At 37.5% G+C, this 17,222-nt stretch overlaps 2 protein-coding genes across 6 annotated transcripts in view; both read right to left on the bottom strand.

The window, feature by feature from the left end:
• Positions 1 to 5,425, bottom strand: part of aimp1 (aminoacyl tRNA synthetase complex-interacting multifunctional protein 1) — a 25,853-nt gene extending 20,428 nt beyond the window's left edge. The window contains exons 1-2 of the mRNA XM_015390349.1: positions 5,338 to 5,425; positions 634 to 764 (exon numbers count right to left, since the gene is read on the bottom strand). Of these exons, the coding sequence (XP_015245835.1) occupies positions 634 to 764; positions 5,338 to 5,339 (133 nt within the window). The 5' untranslated portion in view covers positions 5,340 to 5,425. The remainder of the gene's footprint in view (positions 1 to 633; positions 765 to 5,337) is intronic.
• Positions 5,426 to 7,849: 2,424 nt separating this feature from the next.
• LOC107094621 (ras and Rab interactor 2-like) overlaps positions 7,850 to 17,222 on the bottom strand; it is a 76,538-nt gene continuing 67,165 nt past the window's right edge. For 2 of the 5 annotated variants that reach the window (XM_015390360.1, XM_015390363.1), the window contains 2 exons: positions 10,076 to 10,239; positions 7,850 to 8,675 (listed from right to left, as the gene is read on the bottom strand). In XM_015390360.1, coding sequence (XP_015245846.1) covers positions 8,349 to 8,675; positions 10,076 to 10,239 — 491 coding nt within the window. In that variant the 3' untranslated portion in view covers positions 7,850 to 8,348. Of the gene's footprint in view, positions 8,676 to 9,323; positions 9,376 to 10,035; positions 10,240 to 17,222 lie in introns of all 5 variants that reach the window. The other 3 variants (XR_001481690.1, XM_015390362.1, XM_015390361.1) reach the window with 3 other exon arrangements.

The raw sequence follows: 17,222 nt of genomic DNA, 5'->3' as shown, positions 1-17,222 counted from the left end.
ATTATTATTTACACCCCTAGCAAAGGTGGTGAGTAACTAGATTTAGTCAGTTACTTTAACAATATTCTTATGAAATGCAGCTACTTCTACTTGAGCTAAACAGTAGATATTTTCAGTGGAAGTTCTTTACCCTGCTCTAAACATTTATACGCACATTTATAAGGACTGATTTTAGAAGTTTTATATTGTCAATATAGATCAGGAAAAGTATTTCTCCAACAGGAATTAATTTTTTTTAGTCATTTCTATGTATTTTTGTCTTTAACCAGAGGTTGCAGATAAAGTCTGACAGCATCATTTCTCAACAATAAATAAGAGGCAATGGTCCAAAAATTAGTCTGTACTTAAGTAATCTTTTTAGCATATACTTTACACTTTTTTGGTGAATAAATGCTGACGTGGTGCAACTTTTACTGAGGTTCAATGTTAATGTACCTTTCCAACCATTGGTTTTGGGTGATAATTTAAATTCAGGGTTTATTTTCCCTGCTCTTTATTTCAAATAGGTGACTGGACTAATATGAAAGCCTGTATTGTGATACACTTTTCAGCCATATTACACAGGCATTTATTGAGTATAATGGGTTGGATTTAATAAGGCTAAAATAAGAGCAACCCCCCCCCATGTCTTACAGGCCTTCTCTTTCAGCAGCTGCACTTGCTGTTTCAGGTACTCGATGATCTGGTCGGCCTCGGCGGCTCGCTGCTCCAGCCTCAACAAAGGATTGGGACTCGACATCTTGATGAGCGAACGGGCTAAAAACCTAAAAAACAACAACAGACAAACAGCGGTGTTTGTGAAACTAAATGCCATCTGCAGACCGGAGAGGCTGAAGGAGCTTAAAGGAAAAAAATAAATAAAACAAAGTGTTTGGACTTGTAGTAAACAGCTGCACACAGAGAGGTTCCAGTTAGAGTCACAGAGCTGTGTACAAACAGAAGCAAAAGATGAATATTTGAGCTCCAAAGTTAGCACAAAACGACCACAGAGTCACTTCCACTGATTCCATGCAGTCTCAACAAAAACAGAATACTGTAATTTCCCCATTATTGGTCAGACTCTGCAGGATTATATAATAGTCATCATCATAACTGAAATCTGCTAAATTGAAGAGTGATATATGCATGTATTTAGGCCCGCCTAATATTAAGAAAAACATGCGATATGAGCTCACATTGGTGAATGTTGCGATCAGGATTTGATTTGTGATTAAAAAACGACAATAGCCACAGTTTCAATGTCGTCCTTTGGGTGTTAGACCCCAGACTTTGGTTACGTTCACACTACAGGCTTTAATGCTCAATTCAGATATTTTTTTTGTGAAATCAACTTTTTTGCATTGCTATTCACATTTCCAAATATATGAGACTTGTATGTGATCTCCTGTGTGAACTGAAGTCATAAAACGCAAGTGTCCTGCATGTGCAGTAGAGGATGCAATGCCATCACAGGCCAGCATGCTCTGTGTTTACGGCAATAAACATGGATGGTAGTGCCGGAGCGCATTTAGCAATCTTTCCCAACCATAAAAATGAAATCTTTTCAAGATGGTTAAACATAAATTCTGCTCTCCACATCATCGTCTGCAATGGTTGTTGTTTTTCTTGCCGCTTTATGGTAGCAAGACCCAGAATAGTGACCTTTGTATTAATGGCGTTCAGGTCGGATGAATGCGACCTGGCCGTTCACACACAGGTCGCATTTGAAAATATCAGATTTGCATCGAATTCATGACCACATAGCAACGTGATTTGGGTCGCATTGGAAAAAATAAAAAATCGGATCTGTGTTGTTCAGACAGCCATGAAATGATCAGATCCAGGTCGCATATGGGCCCAAAAATCAGATTTGGGTCACTTCAGGCTGCGGTGTGAACATAGCCTATGAGTGGTCAATACAGAAACTGGAATAAAAAAAATAAAAAAACATTTCCATCCATTAATGACAAAGTTTTCAAGATGAGTTGCTTCTGGCTTTCATCTGCTGTTTTGGCATCAATTTAGCTGCAGATTCTGAGCAACTCGATCACCTTATTAGCTCTCTATCTTCTACGACCTTTGAACTTGCGTTACGCAAAGTGTGGCACATAATAAATTGCAGCCAGAGAGAAGGAGCTAACATGTATTGGACTGAGGAGAGGGATGGGAACTGTTATGATGTTTTAGGAGCAGCTTGCAGAGCAGTTTGAGTTTGGGGGATGCTGCTCCTTTATGGAATAATGGACTCGAGGAAAGATTTCCAACCGGCGAGAGAAAAAAAATTGGACAGATTTATATATATATATATTTTTTTTGCAAAGCTGCAGAGTGGAGGAGAAAACGTCTCAGATATATTACAGGAAGGCACAGAGAAACAAAAGCTGGCCGAAGATGAAAACTGAGGAAATTAAAAACACAAAAGAGCTGGAGTTGATCAAATCAGGGATCAAAGGAGAAACTGATCTGAATTAAACGGCTCCAGTGGGGAAGACATAATAAAAGATCAACAAAAAAAGAAACGACTGAACCTTCGGAAAGCTGAAATGTGCATTATTGGTTCTGTTACTGCACAGCGAAGAATCAGGCCACACAGGCGGTTTGAGTTAAACATGCAGATCTATGCTAGGATGTTTAAGTGTCTTCAGTTTTATGGTTCATTTCCTGAGCAGAAACATTCAGTAGGAAAGCACAAAACAATCAGTTTTCCAGGCAGATGATTGTAAATAGTGCCAGCACCACCTGAAGGCCTCAGGAGGCTCGACATGTTTCCATTTAAGAGACGCTCAGAGAGGCTGTTCTAGAATATACTGGATGTTGAGAAGTCTAATTTAATCCAAAGGATGATGTTCAGGCTATTGCTGATGAAATTAGACAGTGTAAGGCAGAAACAAATAACAGATACAGTGCAGAATGCTCTTAGATCATCACAATTTCCAGGTTCCATCTCTATTATGTAATTAATTTTGACTAAACAATAACTAAACTAACTCCATAACTATGATTACAATTTATAAATGCAACAAGATTGAATTGATGGCTAGATTACATCATTAACATCTGTAGATAATTGATATTGGAACATCTAAATCAAGAGGTGGTTATGATGCTTCTGTGGATATAAAAGCGTTTTTCTCTTAAAAAAGGATTGATTTTTCTTTTTTCTTTTAAAACTCTAAAGCAGGGGTCTTCAATGTTTTCCAGGCAAAAGGACCCCCAAACTGATGTTGAGATGGAGCAGGGACCCCATAATTATATATATATTGTATCAACCTGGTCCTATAATCACTCTGTTACAGATGGAGTCATGTAATGAAAGTAATTTCTCCCTGGGATTATTAAAATATATCTGATTCTGATTCCTGGTTGATGGGACAGGTGTTGTGAATGAAACGGTGCCCAGTTTGAAAGAGCTCCTGTATGGTACTGAATGTGTACATTGATGACTGAAATTATGTTTACTACAGTGTGTTGAATTCATGTTAATGTGTATTTAAAGACATCTCAATTAGTGGAAAAAAATTGCAGGGAGGAATATAAAAAACTTTTGTGACCTCCATGCAGTACCTCTGTAGACCCCCTAGGGTTCACGGACCCCCTGTTGAAGACCTCCGCTGTAAAGCATTTTGCAGGCATGAAAGCTGCATGAGTCATATAACACAAACACTCATTGGTTAGCTAAAGGAAATCATCAGAAGTAAGCAGGAAGCGTGAATTGTCTAAGCCATGCTACAATGTCGGATTCAAAAAAAAAGATGTTAAAATGTCTGAAAGGTCGGACACAGGCGAGAGCGTATCGGGAGATGGAGACGGAGACCAACAAGACCTCCCTCATCCTTGGCCCTATCTCAAAGAATTTTTCAAAATAGTCGAAAAATTAAGCTTTCAATTCATATAGTGGCGTCTGGCTGTTTTTTTAAAGGTTACTTTATACTTTTATACTTTAAGTAGTTTTTGGAGCACATACTTTTTCACTTTTACTTGAGTAAAGAGGTCAAGTTAATACTTCAACTTTTATCAGAGTGTTTTTAAGCTGCAGTATCTATACCTCTACTTAAGTAACAAATGTCTGTACTTTTGACACCACTGCCTAAAAGGAATAGGAATGTTTCAGCCGCTGCGTTTTTATCTAAATTTTCTCCTTGTGTCATTATTTCCCTCTCAGTTATCACTCAAACTATCTGAATTTAAGTTAATTTCAAATTGACTCTTAGTTTATTTACTGTTTTTACTGTACTTATTGTTTAAAAATTGTTTTTAATAACCTAATCCACAAACATCCTCATTTCCCCCTAAATTTTTACCTTATACGTTTACATTATTTATTGGCTGAGTCTAAAAATATCAAGGATATTTTCAATTTAAACACAGATATGAAATAATACAATATAACCTACAATAAATTATATCATTTACTAGGTCATGAAATCAATTCAGTTTAGTATGTCAAATCAGCTGACTGCAGTGTCTTTAAATGTCCAGCAGGTGTCAGTATTCTGCGAGACAGTATCAATGCAGCATCAATACAGTTTGGCTTCAAGATGCCTCATTAACCATCATTAGCATTTGATTCAGACGTTATGGAAAAGGGGTTTATCTAAAAGATTCAGGCAGGTGTTGAACTTTAACCTTTCCAAGACTGATGCACATCAACAGTTGCATCTTTCAGGGAATCAAACAGTTATGCTTAATAAACTTCATGCCATGTTCCCTCCTAAATCTTATAGAAGCAGGTGTTTTTCATCCAAACATTTCCTTTTTGGCATCATAGTTTTAGAAGAAATAGATCCAAGGAAATGTTTTGATCATCATCCAAAGCTGAGAATATGTTTTATTATTTTCACCTCGGTCTAAGCAAAACCAGCTCAAATATGGAAGCCCACAGATGTAAATATTTATGACAGCTTTACATAAAACAATATCAATCTAATATAAATAATTCATTATATCTGATAATACTTAATTCTACAAAAAATTGTGTGTTATTATGCGGGGTAAGTGCTGTAACGTGAAGAGATACTGTCCTAAAAATACTTATTACATTATTAGGACTTTGATATGCCTGTTTTAAAGTAACGTTTGTTAAAACATATTCACGTTTATATTAAATTATAAGATAGGAAACCAGATCAAATGACTCTTATTAAGATGGTGTCTTTGTTGTTGTATTTTTAAAATAACGATCAAATTAAGTTTGAGCCCTGCTTCACGTGCTATAATGGGCAACGTCAGCTAAATGTTTCAGTTTCAACTACCTTTAGTCGTAAACGTGGTAAAGTGAAGGTCATAAAAGACTTGCCATACTACAGCCATTTGTGTTGGAGCAAAGACGAAACTAAATTAAAGCAACAAAAAACTTACATGAACCAAAGCAATCCCAACACGTTTTGGGGAGAGCAGGAGCCGCACAGCTAGCTTGTAGCTGAATTACAGACAGGCAGAGCGCAAGCAGCTCTGTGAGGTCCCCGGCAAGCTCAGATCTCCATAGCATCCGGATAAAAAAGAAGTTAATCTGTGAATTTTTATTGGTTGCATCCATATACTATATAGATTTACAAGTGCCGGCTGACATGCCTTTTATTTTTATCTCAGTTTGTAGAAATAAGTCACCTATAAAAGGAAAATGAAAATACGAAACAACTTTAATGACAACGCAAATTCACAGTTTCTCTGCATTTTGTAGCAGAAAAAATGTAATCCGTTACGTTTACTTCTATCATTGAAATGTCCACTGAGACAAAGCATGGTGGTGGTAGCATCACACAGAGAGGCTGTTACATTCAATACAGTGGGATGCCCACTTTCCTCACATATACTGTACAGTTAGGTGTTAGGTTTAGGGGCAAGGTGGGATTTCAGTTTAGTTTTAGGTGTTAACTAATCATGTTTAGGGTCTAATGTAGGGCCATAGCAATGAATGGAAAATACATCAATGTTAATATAGAGATAGATAATAAGATGTGTGTAGTTTTAGCATCCAGGACAGATATGGCTGTCCCATGCTTTATTTACTTTGGTTTAATAAATGTTTGAATCTGTATTTCAGTTAAAAATAAAAAACGTTAAGGTTCCTCTAAGCACTGAAAATAAAGTTGTTATAGTTATTATTAAATATTCTTCTAATAACTGGGAACTTAGTGACTTGAACTCCCTCAGTTGATGATTAGAACTTATACCACTGGCGAATTGTGGTGACAGACATTATTCTTGATATAACTCCTGGAGATTGTATCAAAATAAAGAGATAGGTTGCTGTGAAATCAAACATATTTAATAAACATTAATCACATTTTTATTAATCCATTAGTGTGGTTTAAACTTTACCAAGTCTTATGGTTTATATTCAGTTTAACCTGAATAAAGTAATCAAATAAAAATGATGTGAAAGAAGAAAAAAGGGATAAAAAAATCTGACTAAACAGCGATCGGTGTCAGAGCAAAGAAACTCAAAATATAAACCTCCACAACAGGAAATAACTCCGTTAACTAAAGATATAATGTAGCTGTTAATCCAGGGAAGGCTGTGGGTTGAGGTTCAACGCAAAGCTCAGGCTGCATCAGTTACCAGGACGATTGGAGAAAATAAAAAAAAACTTCAGCAACAATCAAGTGAATAATGCAGAGAAGCGGAGTGCCCTGGTAATCTACTGATTACTCCAACAGAGCAGGTTTCAATGCACTGCATGACATCACAAGTTTTACCATTTACCTCATACTATTAGGAAACTACCAGATACTAAATCTTTACCATAATAATGCGAACCTAAAACCAGCACAGGACTCAGCATTAGCTGCTCTGACACAACGCAGAAAGCTGCATGCTCCAATCTCATGGTAAACAGTTTCCCAGAAGATCGAGGAGAGTAACTCCAAAATAATAAAGTTGTCAATGACTTCAGCTTATTGATTATTGTAATAACAAAATGTTATTGTTCTTTGTTATGTATATCTATGTCAAAATGAGGTAAATTCGTTACATAAGTCTTTGAATTTGTAAATGAAAGTCAATGATAATAAAAAAAAAATAATTAAGATTTGTACTTGTTTTATAGAGAACTAGCAACCTGGTTAGATACCTAAATAGACGGACAGATAGAATGTATTTAAAAAAGAAATATTTGTTTTTTAAAATATTACTTAACTGGACGTAGTAAGTATAACAGAGCAGGAACCTATTTTATTACTGAGTATAAAAAAAGGATAAATAAAATATGTAAACTGACATAGGGCTCCTTGTTTAGTGTAATTCAGCATCCAGCATGTATAATGTCTGTGTATTGTCTTTCGGTGTGTTTTTATCTTCTTGGATGGGCTGTATTTAAACTGAATTTCGATTAATAATTTATAATTGAATTGATTTGAACTGAGAGCAACCAAAAGTTTAAAAGCTAGGCTAACATCAGAGGTTATGGCCGCTCTCAGAGGGAAAAAAATGTGGCTCCATGAAGTGCAGAAATACACTAAATCCTTCTCCCACTACTGCGCTCATCGCTAGTTTAATACAAACGATCTTAGTAATGCGCTGCAATTTATTTGCATCACATCCTCACCTTTAGAACACATCAAAAAAGTGACGCTGCTCCTCCATGCAGCACGGCTAAATAGCCGCTATTTAGATGGTAACTTAAGATGCTTATACAGCATTTATATTTACAAACAGAAGCACATAAAGTTCATTTGGCATCCTTTGTCATCATTAAACAGTGTAAACGATCACAGACCGGAATCTGAAACGACTCCACTTCCTGTATGTGTGTTCATGTATTTCTAAGATAATTAACATATTATAATACAGTATAATCTGCTTTGAACCAAGTGCAGGAGTCTGGAGGCAGTTTCATTCAGAATGTTTTTTATTTCAATTAAAAACCCTTCGAGCTTTCTCACAGCAAACAACTGTAATATTGTTGTGTCAAAAAGACCTTAATAACTGGCATAATTAAGTCCAGTACACCAACATTATATCAAATTATGAATCTTTTAAGGAATACAAAAATAATTATACACAGAAATATAAACCACAACTGACCTGCAGCTGTGGAGCAATAAAAACATGTTTGTTTTTTATTTTACAAAAGATCATTTCAACTGTTAAATAAACACTTGCAAATGCTTCAACCTGGGGCCCGCTCTCAGTAACATACAGTGTTCAGTTTATATATAAGGCATGGTGGGGACAGCAGTTAAGTCATATTAAAGGAGGAGGCCTGAGCATCTCCAAACTTCATATCCATCTTGAACAAACCTGCATAAATCTTTCTGAATCTTTCCAAGCTTCCTCAAAAGTCCCTCCAAACAAAACATCAGACATCCTCTAATCTTCCTTTATATACCTACTAGATACCCTGACCAACCATAACTGCAGTGCCTCCCTATTCCACCTGCAGGCAGTTCCCATTGCTGATGTCAGCCTGGCTGCAGAGGTTGAGGTTGTCCACCTTCCTGTAGACGAAGTGGAAGACCTGCGCAAGGGGCCGGCTGTGCAGCTCTGCTTTGATCTGCTGGGGGTGGGTGTCTGGAGCGAGCTGCTGGCTCATGTCCTCGGTGATCAGGAACAGGGCGTAGTTCTCAGGGTCCGGTACCTTGAACTTAAAGGCGCAGAGGGAGCAGACCTCCTCCGCTGTGCTGTACGGCTGAACCTGCAGGGTTTTAGCCGTGCAGCCTGAGCCCACCTCCTGCAGAGCGACCCGGAGAAAGTTCTGTGGAGGAAAAAAACAAATCACGTTTATCTTCTGAAGGAGAAATGAAGTAGAAGGATGTGGGGTCTGTGCTCTGTTAAAACAAGCAAAAGTATTCTGTTCACCACTAGCAGTACAACCTCCCCACATCATGCTGCTACCACCACCATGCTTGGCAGTGGAGGCAAGATTATGTCATTGAAGGCTTAAATTTGCCTTTCTTCTCATTTTAGCCAAGCAGCCAAATTTGATTTGTCTTTGCTACTTTTTTTTCTGTCAGATATAATCTGTCATTTGAAACTTATGTAAAATTGTTACTTGTTTTAAGTTTATTGCAGTAGTTCTGGGAATGTTCCTGAGGGGGACAGTTTTGGTCAAAGTTTTGCACACAGGTCAGTTCCAACAGTAAAATAACCCTAAAAACCTCCAAACTGGTTTTGAAATATGCTGTTGAAAATTCTCAGTCATCCAGGTCATAGTCATTCCAAAAAACAAACACCCATTTCCTTGTCTTTTTTTTCCAGTTTTGAGGCGTTTTGGTTTTTCTTCCGGGAGGTTTTTTTAGGAATGGTTTTGGACTAGATGCAGTTTCCATTGCTGAAGCCTGCTGCCATTCATCACTGATCTCTATTCATTGAATTAGTGATAAGCCGAAAAAACTGAAGTCACCTGCCGCCATCTTGGTCCACCCCACTTTCACGGAATCACGCCATTAAAATGCCTGGAATGTAATGAAATTACCATAACAATGTAATTAATACATGTATATATTACATGTACATCATCAATTTAGCACTTTTGGCACATCATCAGACAGTGTGTGTGGGGGTGTGTGTGTACATTCTTAATATTTAAGTACAGTACTATTATGCTCCATTAATGCACTCATTTTGTTATGATGAATTTGTTTAATATGTTATATTAAATGATTATAAACTTCATAATAACTATGTAATATGATGTGCCTATTTTGACCTTAAATTACATTAATCTACTGATGCTATGAAACTTGAAGTGTGTGTCAAAGTGATGAATTTATCTTTGTTTTAAAGGTCTTATGTATTGTTTATATTCCGACTTGTCTTACTAGGGAGTACCAATATGGCGGCAGGTGACTTTACAGCAACATGTACCACCAACGGGGTATCAGCAATCCAGTGAATAAATAGAGATCAGTGACATTCACAGAAATTTCTCATGCAGGAGAAATAAAATAGAAAAGCAGCATGCGGTTGTTCCACTAGGGGGTGCTGCTCACCAAAATACTTATTCCCTGTTCAAGCTGGTGCTGTGTTAGTGAAGTAGAGCAACTACACAGCTTCTTTCATGCACTTTTCCAACTCAGAGGAATGCAGATTTAATTGTTACAACTTGGACTCACTGCCTGGATGATCAAGGTGGGCTCAGCTCCGGTGAGATACCTGAAAGTCGTCCACAGAGGGCACGGAGCGCTGCGCCGTTCGCCGGCGGTGCCACTGGTGCAGGGTGTTCCTGGCCTCAGAGCTCAGAATTTGGGCCGCCTGCTCCTCCTGGAAGTTCTTGATGAGGGCCATGGCGCCGTAAGCGCTGGTCAGGTAGTAACCACCTGGAGGGAAAGGAAATAAAACACAAAAACACAAGATTGAGTGAGCAGAAAAAAACTCTGACAACTGACTGATGAATCAACTTTGATCAGAACAGCAAACATCACTGTCAGCAAACATTTTCTTGTTTGTGAAATCCAGCTGAACAAGCAGCAAACTAAAAGGCAATGGAGATTCACAGAACGGTATACCGTTTTAAAACAAAAACAACAATAATATAAAGAGACCTAATATAAATGAAGTTAAGATTGTATCAAGTTTGTCAGGAGCAATGGTGAATATAAAGTCTAACAGCCACTGAGAGGAATGATCTGTGAAATCCTGAAGGAGGTCTTTGGCTCTGCAACAGTATTATGCATGAAGGGAGAGATAATGGAAAAACAGGGATTTTATTTTTTTAAGAGTTGGTCTGTCTCCCACCACCTGCACTATGTCCATGACCAGGGGTGAGTTTCTTCCCGGTTTCTTCTGGACAAGTGGAAGAAACCGGGAAGAAAGTCCTGGTAATAGATCGTATTTTGGTGAACTGGGAGACTTCTATTTAAAAGTTAACTCTCTATATCAGCCATGCTAGATAAGGAGAAATGTTTATGCACTGCAAAAAATGAAATCTAAATAAGTTAGTTTTTCTTAAAATAAATGCATTTACACTTTGCCAATGGAACAAGACGATTTACATTTAAAATAAGGAAACAAAATTGCATTGTCTTATTTCAAGTGTATATTATCTATTTAGGAGAAATACCAACTTCATTGGCAAATCATCTTATTTACCTACTCAAACTAAGGGTAAATACACTTTTCATTCATATAATATATTAAGAGCATGTAATACTAAATCTATATAAATAACTATTGGTCACATGGAGGAAAACTCTTCCTCGTACACTCAGATTTCACCAGCTGGCTTTCTTTCTTTAATTTCTTCTGCTATTCATGCCCCCCAACCACCCTGGTTTATAGATATGGAACCCCACCTCAAGGTTATTCCTGGATTTGCGACTGCACTGCAAAAAAATGACATCTCAATAAGTCATTATTTCATAAAATAAGTCTTTTTTTTCTTGAATTGGGGAGAAAAGCGAGACACTTTGCAAATTGAACAAGACAATTTACATTTAAGATAAGAAAAAACAACTGCATCCTTTTTTTTCAAGTGCATATTATATAATTATCTAATTTCAAGAGTAAAAATCATCGTTCCGTTGGCAGATAATCTTATTTACCTGCTCAAATTGAGGCTAAATTTAAGAATTTTTTAAACTTATTTCTAGATATTTTTTGCAGTGTGTTGAAGGAAAATATTCACCAAAAGAAATAAAACTCTCCAGTTAATTTGACCTTCCAAGTTTCTTCCAGCTGGAAAAACCATGGAAAAATCCCAGAATAAAACGCAATCCGGAAGAAACTTCCTACCTCGTCTATGACACCGCTGGCCATCCTGATAAGCTTATCTAACCTCTTCCTTTTAGCAGCTGCTCCTGCAAACTACATCACAGCTTTCACAAGATGAAAATATATATATATATATATATATATTCTTAAAAGCATCACCACCACTATGGAAGAACTCGACCTCCAGGAGGTAGGTAAAAAAAAACATCAAAGTTATGATTCCAGTCCAGGTTAGTTGAACATCCAGGGTTAGGGTTATATATTTGCAACTTTCACTTATTTCAGCTGATATATAGAGTCCACTACCTCAGTAAAAGTAACCTACTGGTTTTAACTGGTTTGATCTTCAGCCAAAGTAAAGATTTAGGGGATCTGCTTCTATAAATAATCCTTCTATTATTTACACATTGGTCGGCCTTCAAAATGGCTCGTTAGTTTGACAGATTATTGATCTCCGTGTTCCCTTTTCTTTTACTCATTTACTGTCTACTGAGACGATAATGAAGGAGAACAATGATTAAATACAGTGAATCAATGCCAGATAGTAAAAACCCTGACTAGTTTTCCTTTATCCTGCTCAGTTAACCAGATGATTATTCAATCTCTCCATCCAAATATTGCTAATTGTAGCTCTAAGAACGCTGTTATTGGAATGAAAGGAATTTCAGACTGCTCTAAATGAATCCTGACAGACTTACGGATGTCATCTTGCAACAGAAACGCACATGGATGATGTTAAGTCAAATTAGGACTACAAAGAAAAAAAAAAATTACATAAATGTTGCAAACATCTGAATTTCTCCACCATAAAACCCCAAACAGATAAAGGTTTGTACATTAGCGTGTGTAACACAAAGTGCACATGAAGTGATAATGTATTTTAGTTAACATCTATGAGGTGGGCTGTGTCTACATGTCCTTTCACCTAAAGGATTGCTGGAAACAGCATAGCTCCGAAGAGACGGATAGGAAAGCCAATAGGTCCCTATGCTAATTAAATGGGCGCCGAGAGGCACCCTGCTTCCTTCCTTCCTTACTGCCAGCACTTTTCAGACAGCGGCGTTTATGGTGACTGCTGACGCACTTCCGCTTTAGCCGAAGTGTCCAAACTGCCCTGTAGTTTATGGATGGACCCTTGGTCTGTGTTATAGAGCTGGAAATGCAAACGGTTCGCCTCTGAATTATGCATCCCAAACTAGTTGGAAAGAAGAGTTTTCAAGCAACTTAACTCCCAGAAGGGGAAAAGTGTGGAAATACCAAATATCACTGACACTAAATTCCCAAAATAGGCAGAGTTTATCATGTAGGAAGTTTAACATTCATCAGGTCAGACAGAACAATCAGGATATCCTGGGAGGGATATCAACAATAACAAACATCTAATCCTGAATGTCAGCAGAACAAGGAAGATGATTGTAGATTTGAGAAGAAACAGGAACAAGTTACATCCTGTTAACATCATGGGAGAAGATGTGGAGGGGGAGGAATATAAATCCTTGCTGTTCACCTGGACAACAAACTAGACTGGAGTCCAATTGTGAAGCTCCACAAGAAGTACAGAGCAGACTGTGAAGCTTACAGTAGGTCCTTCAGTGTTTGCAGCAACATGCTACATATTTTCTATAAGTCTGTTGTGAAGATCAGTTTTTCCTGATAGATGCCATCATCTGTTGGTGAAGCCAACAAGCTGTTAAAGAGGGCCGACTCTGTTCTGGAACTTCTCTAGAACCTCTGGAGATGATTTAACTAAAAAGAACATTATGGACAACAGTGAACATCCTCTTCATGAGTTTTAAACAACAGAATGTCAGACGATCCTTCCTGCCTACAGCTATCAACACCTAAGACTAGGGGGGATTTACCATTAGGCAATACTAGGCAGTTGCCTAGGGCCCCAAGTTCCTGGGGGCCCCATAAATCTTTATTTACATGTATGGTTCATACAGCTATCCCTTATTTGATCACATTAATTATGTTTTTGATAAAAAAATATATATATTTCTCTAAATTGCCGTCAGAACGCTCATAATATGCTACTGGAGACTTTGGAGACAACATCTAAAAGCAGCAAACTCTGCTCTCCAGAGCAACTCTATCTTGTCTGCTGTCATGATTCATGCAGCTATTATTACATCCAAATCAAAAATGGAGAACAGATAAGCAGATCATGGCTTGTCTACAGTGAAAAGAAGGACTGGGTTATTTACTTTTGCCTTTTTGGAAACACAGGAAGGAGCAATCAGCTAAGTGAGCTTAGTGCTTGGAAAAAAATCTTTCATTCCTTTTGGGACAGCATAAAAAGTCAGCTGAGCACAAAATATATAGAGGAAAACAAGAAGAAAAGGGACAAGAAGAGAGGGACAAAACCTGGAACAGATAATGGACGTCTATTCTATTAACATTTCTCTATCTGCAGAATGGGTCTGTTTTATGTGTTGCCTTCTCAATTCAAAGGCCCCCCTGCCTGTCTTTGTCTAGGGCCCCACATTTCCTATATCCGCCCCTGCCTTAAGACAACTGGTAAAAAACAGAACTGAGTTACTGCAACCCCGACGGACTATTAGGGCCAGGTTAGAGCTTTGTTTTTTCTTCTGTTTCGAGAAAAAATCCTAAAATAACGAGAATTATGTCGTAATATTACAAGAAAAAAGTCACAACGAGAATAGTCATACAATTATGTGAATAAAGTAATATTACGAGAATAAAGTCCTAAAATTACGAGAAACAAGTTGTATTTTATGACAACTCTTACAATAAGCACTTTCTTCCTTAAAATGAGGAATGTGGAGCATCATGTGAAGTTATACTTTGGCTCTGGTTTGATAAATAAGGTAATCTTTTGGCAGCAGCATTAAATTGGGCAACGATGTCAAAGTGGACTTAGGTTGGTGATTGGTGGAGCTGGTCGGTCGTCATCTGATGGTCAGGGGTTGAAGCTTTCTTTCTGAAACAGGTTGTTGTACGATGACTTTATTCTCCTAATGTTACGACTTTATTGTCAAAATAAAAAAAATTTAAAAATCTCTAACCTGGTCATAATACTCCATCATGCTGCAACAGCTAATTTTCCTTTAGGATTAATAAAGCATTTCTGAAATGAATGCATAGCTTCTATTGCTATCAATGCAGCTCTGGACCAGTGACTCTAATCAAATCACTCATTTATAACAATAACAACAAAACATGTCTGGTGCTGCATTCAGAGAAATGAGAAAGGAAGAGTTTAGAGGAAAAGAAGACAGATACTTTTTACTCTGATCAACACCTATATTGTTGTTATGTGAGTAGGGATAGTGTACTAAAGGCTGAGAGGGTTTTCAGAAAGTTTGCAGTCTAGTGTGAGAAATGAAAGGCAGGCTAGTGCCATAAAATCACTGGGGTCAAAGGTCAGGAATCATACCATTAATAAATGTAATAAATAATTAATTTTTCCTTTTTTTCTATGAGTAGAAATTATTTCTGGGAGTCGGTTCTCTGCTGTCGCCTTGTGCAGGATTAGTAATAGAGGAAAGTTTCTTAGCAATCTGCCGTTTTCCTTCATGAACAGTGACCCAACCTGTCAATTAGTCTAGAAGGTCTGTCAGCAGCTGACCAATCAGTGACTGTGCTTTGTTTCATCCCTTGCAGCACTCTTTACATCCCAAAGGCTTATCAGACAAAAGAATTCTGGGAAAATAATGTATCTTCTAAACCAGAGATCAAGGATTAGTGGAACTCGGTCTGGATCCGGACCCACCTGATTGAAAACATTTATAAATTACCACATGTTGTCCGAAAACACAAATTCACTTGCACCGCTTCTCCTGTTACTATGGTAAAGCCGCCCATAGCGTCCAGGACCAGGCTACACGAGATACGAATTATCCAATGACATGTTCTAAATGATTAACAGTTGTCAGTTGGCAACATCTGTAACCCAAACTGAAAAAGAGTCATGAAAAATGTAACAGATAGACAAGGCCTTTAAGTATCTTTGCTGACTTGAAGCAGATATTACTTTTCCTGTTGTCTTTACGTTTAGGGTTTCCATTGAATCCGGCTAAATGATTCAATGCCTCAGGGAACTTTGTGCGTCATCATGCTGCAGGTGAAACCATCTTGTCAGAGCTTTGTTTACGCTGGACGGAACAAGTTGGCGTCACGTCAAGCATGATCAACCTGTTGCTTACATCCTGTCAGCGTTTAAAAGGATTCAATCTGAACCCATTTGTTTTGAAGTAAAAAGCAGTAATAATACAATTTGTCTTTAGACTAATTTAAATAAAACAGTGATCAGTGGAGGCTAAAATTATCAGCTTGTTAGGACAGAGCAATTAATCAGCTTTCAAAATGCTCATATGTATGAATCATAAATAAATAATTAGCCAAGTGAAAAAAAAATAAAAATTAAGCCAAAAAAAAATAATCTTTTCTGGCACTAAGAATAAAGACGGGTCATTGAATGAAGCACATTCTGATGATTATCAGGACTTGATTAGGTTTTCTTTAAATCTTCTATGAGAAGATCTTCTCTTAATAAAGTCTCCAGTCTTAAAAAAAAAACGCTTTGCAGTTCATGAAATCCGGTTTTGCTTAACGGAAAAAATCAAAAAGCCATAAATGAATTATTGTAAAATCAGGATGAGAATTTGGTTTTAGCGGTTTAAGAAAGTCCATGAAAGGTTATGGATGGGTAAGATGGTGGGAAGCTGCTTTGTTCTGCCAGAAGACCTTGATGAGCCGTTAGACCCAGTCATCTGCTACACGCCTACACCTGGAGGAACGTCTTTATTACTTTATAAGAACAGATGCTGGCATGTTCTGTCAGCTACTGGGAACTGACTGCTCCTTAATGGTTAAATATTCCCCTTATTAGTAGGATTTATTCAGAAAGGATTAAACTACAGACCCTCCTCTTGTTCTTGGAAGTACAGCCTGAAGTGATCTGAGATCTAAGAAGGTAGTTCTCTTTTTATGTACTGTACGTTCTCGGTATGGGTAATATTTTTGTTGCACAATTTGCAGCTGGGATGGCTAATCTATCAATAACTGATACAAGAATTAGAAAAGCTTCCTTTCTTTAGAACAGAAAGTAAAGGGATTTCTTGCAGGGAGGTCATATTTGAAAAGATTCTCACACGTGGATCTCCAAGCCACTTATTTCAGCCTACGTGCCACGAAGATAGGAAAATATTTCCCCCTGTGAAGGCGCCACCCGTTCATTTTCACCTGAATCCGATCCAGTCCATTATAATCAAACACTGAACGGTATTTCCTTCCTTCCACGAAGACCTTTCCTTCCTCTGCACACACCTAAGACTTTCTCACTAAATCCCTCATGAGAACAATGTTCTACTAATATAAACCAAGGGAAACTCACAGAGAGATTAAAAACTCACAGAAAACAAAAACAAACTGAATTCCAGAGAGATAACAACATGGATACTAAAACAAAAGGCCTCATTGTGGGTTCCATCACATTTTCTGTTGGATTAATTAGCAACTTTTAGGTAGTTTTTCATTTAAAAAAAATGTCTATTTAAAAACTAAAGTTTGGAAACTTATGTTGTTTTGTTTTGATTGAATGACAGCCGTAGATAAGGGACAGCAA

Source organism: Cyprinodon variegatus, unplaced genomic scaffold (genome assembly GCF_000732505.1).
Source record: "Cyprinodon variegatus isolate N-32 unplaced genomic scaffold, C_variegatus-1.0 Scaffold494, whole genome shotgun sequence".
Lineage (NCBI taxonomy): Eukaryota > Metazoa > Chordata > Actinopteri > Cyprinodontiformes > Cyprinodontidae > Cyprinodon > Cyprinodon variegatus.
This window is presented reverse-complemented; position numbering and strand designations above follow the sequence as displayed.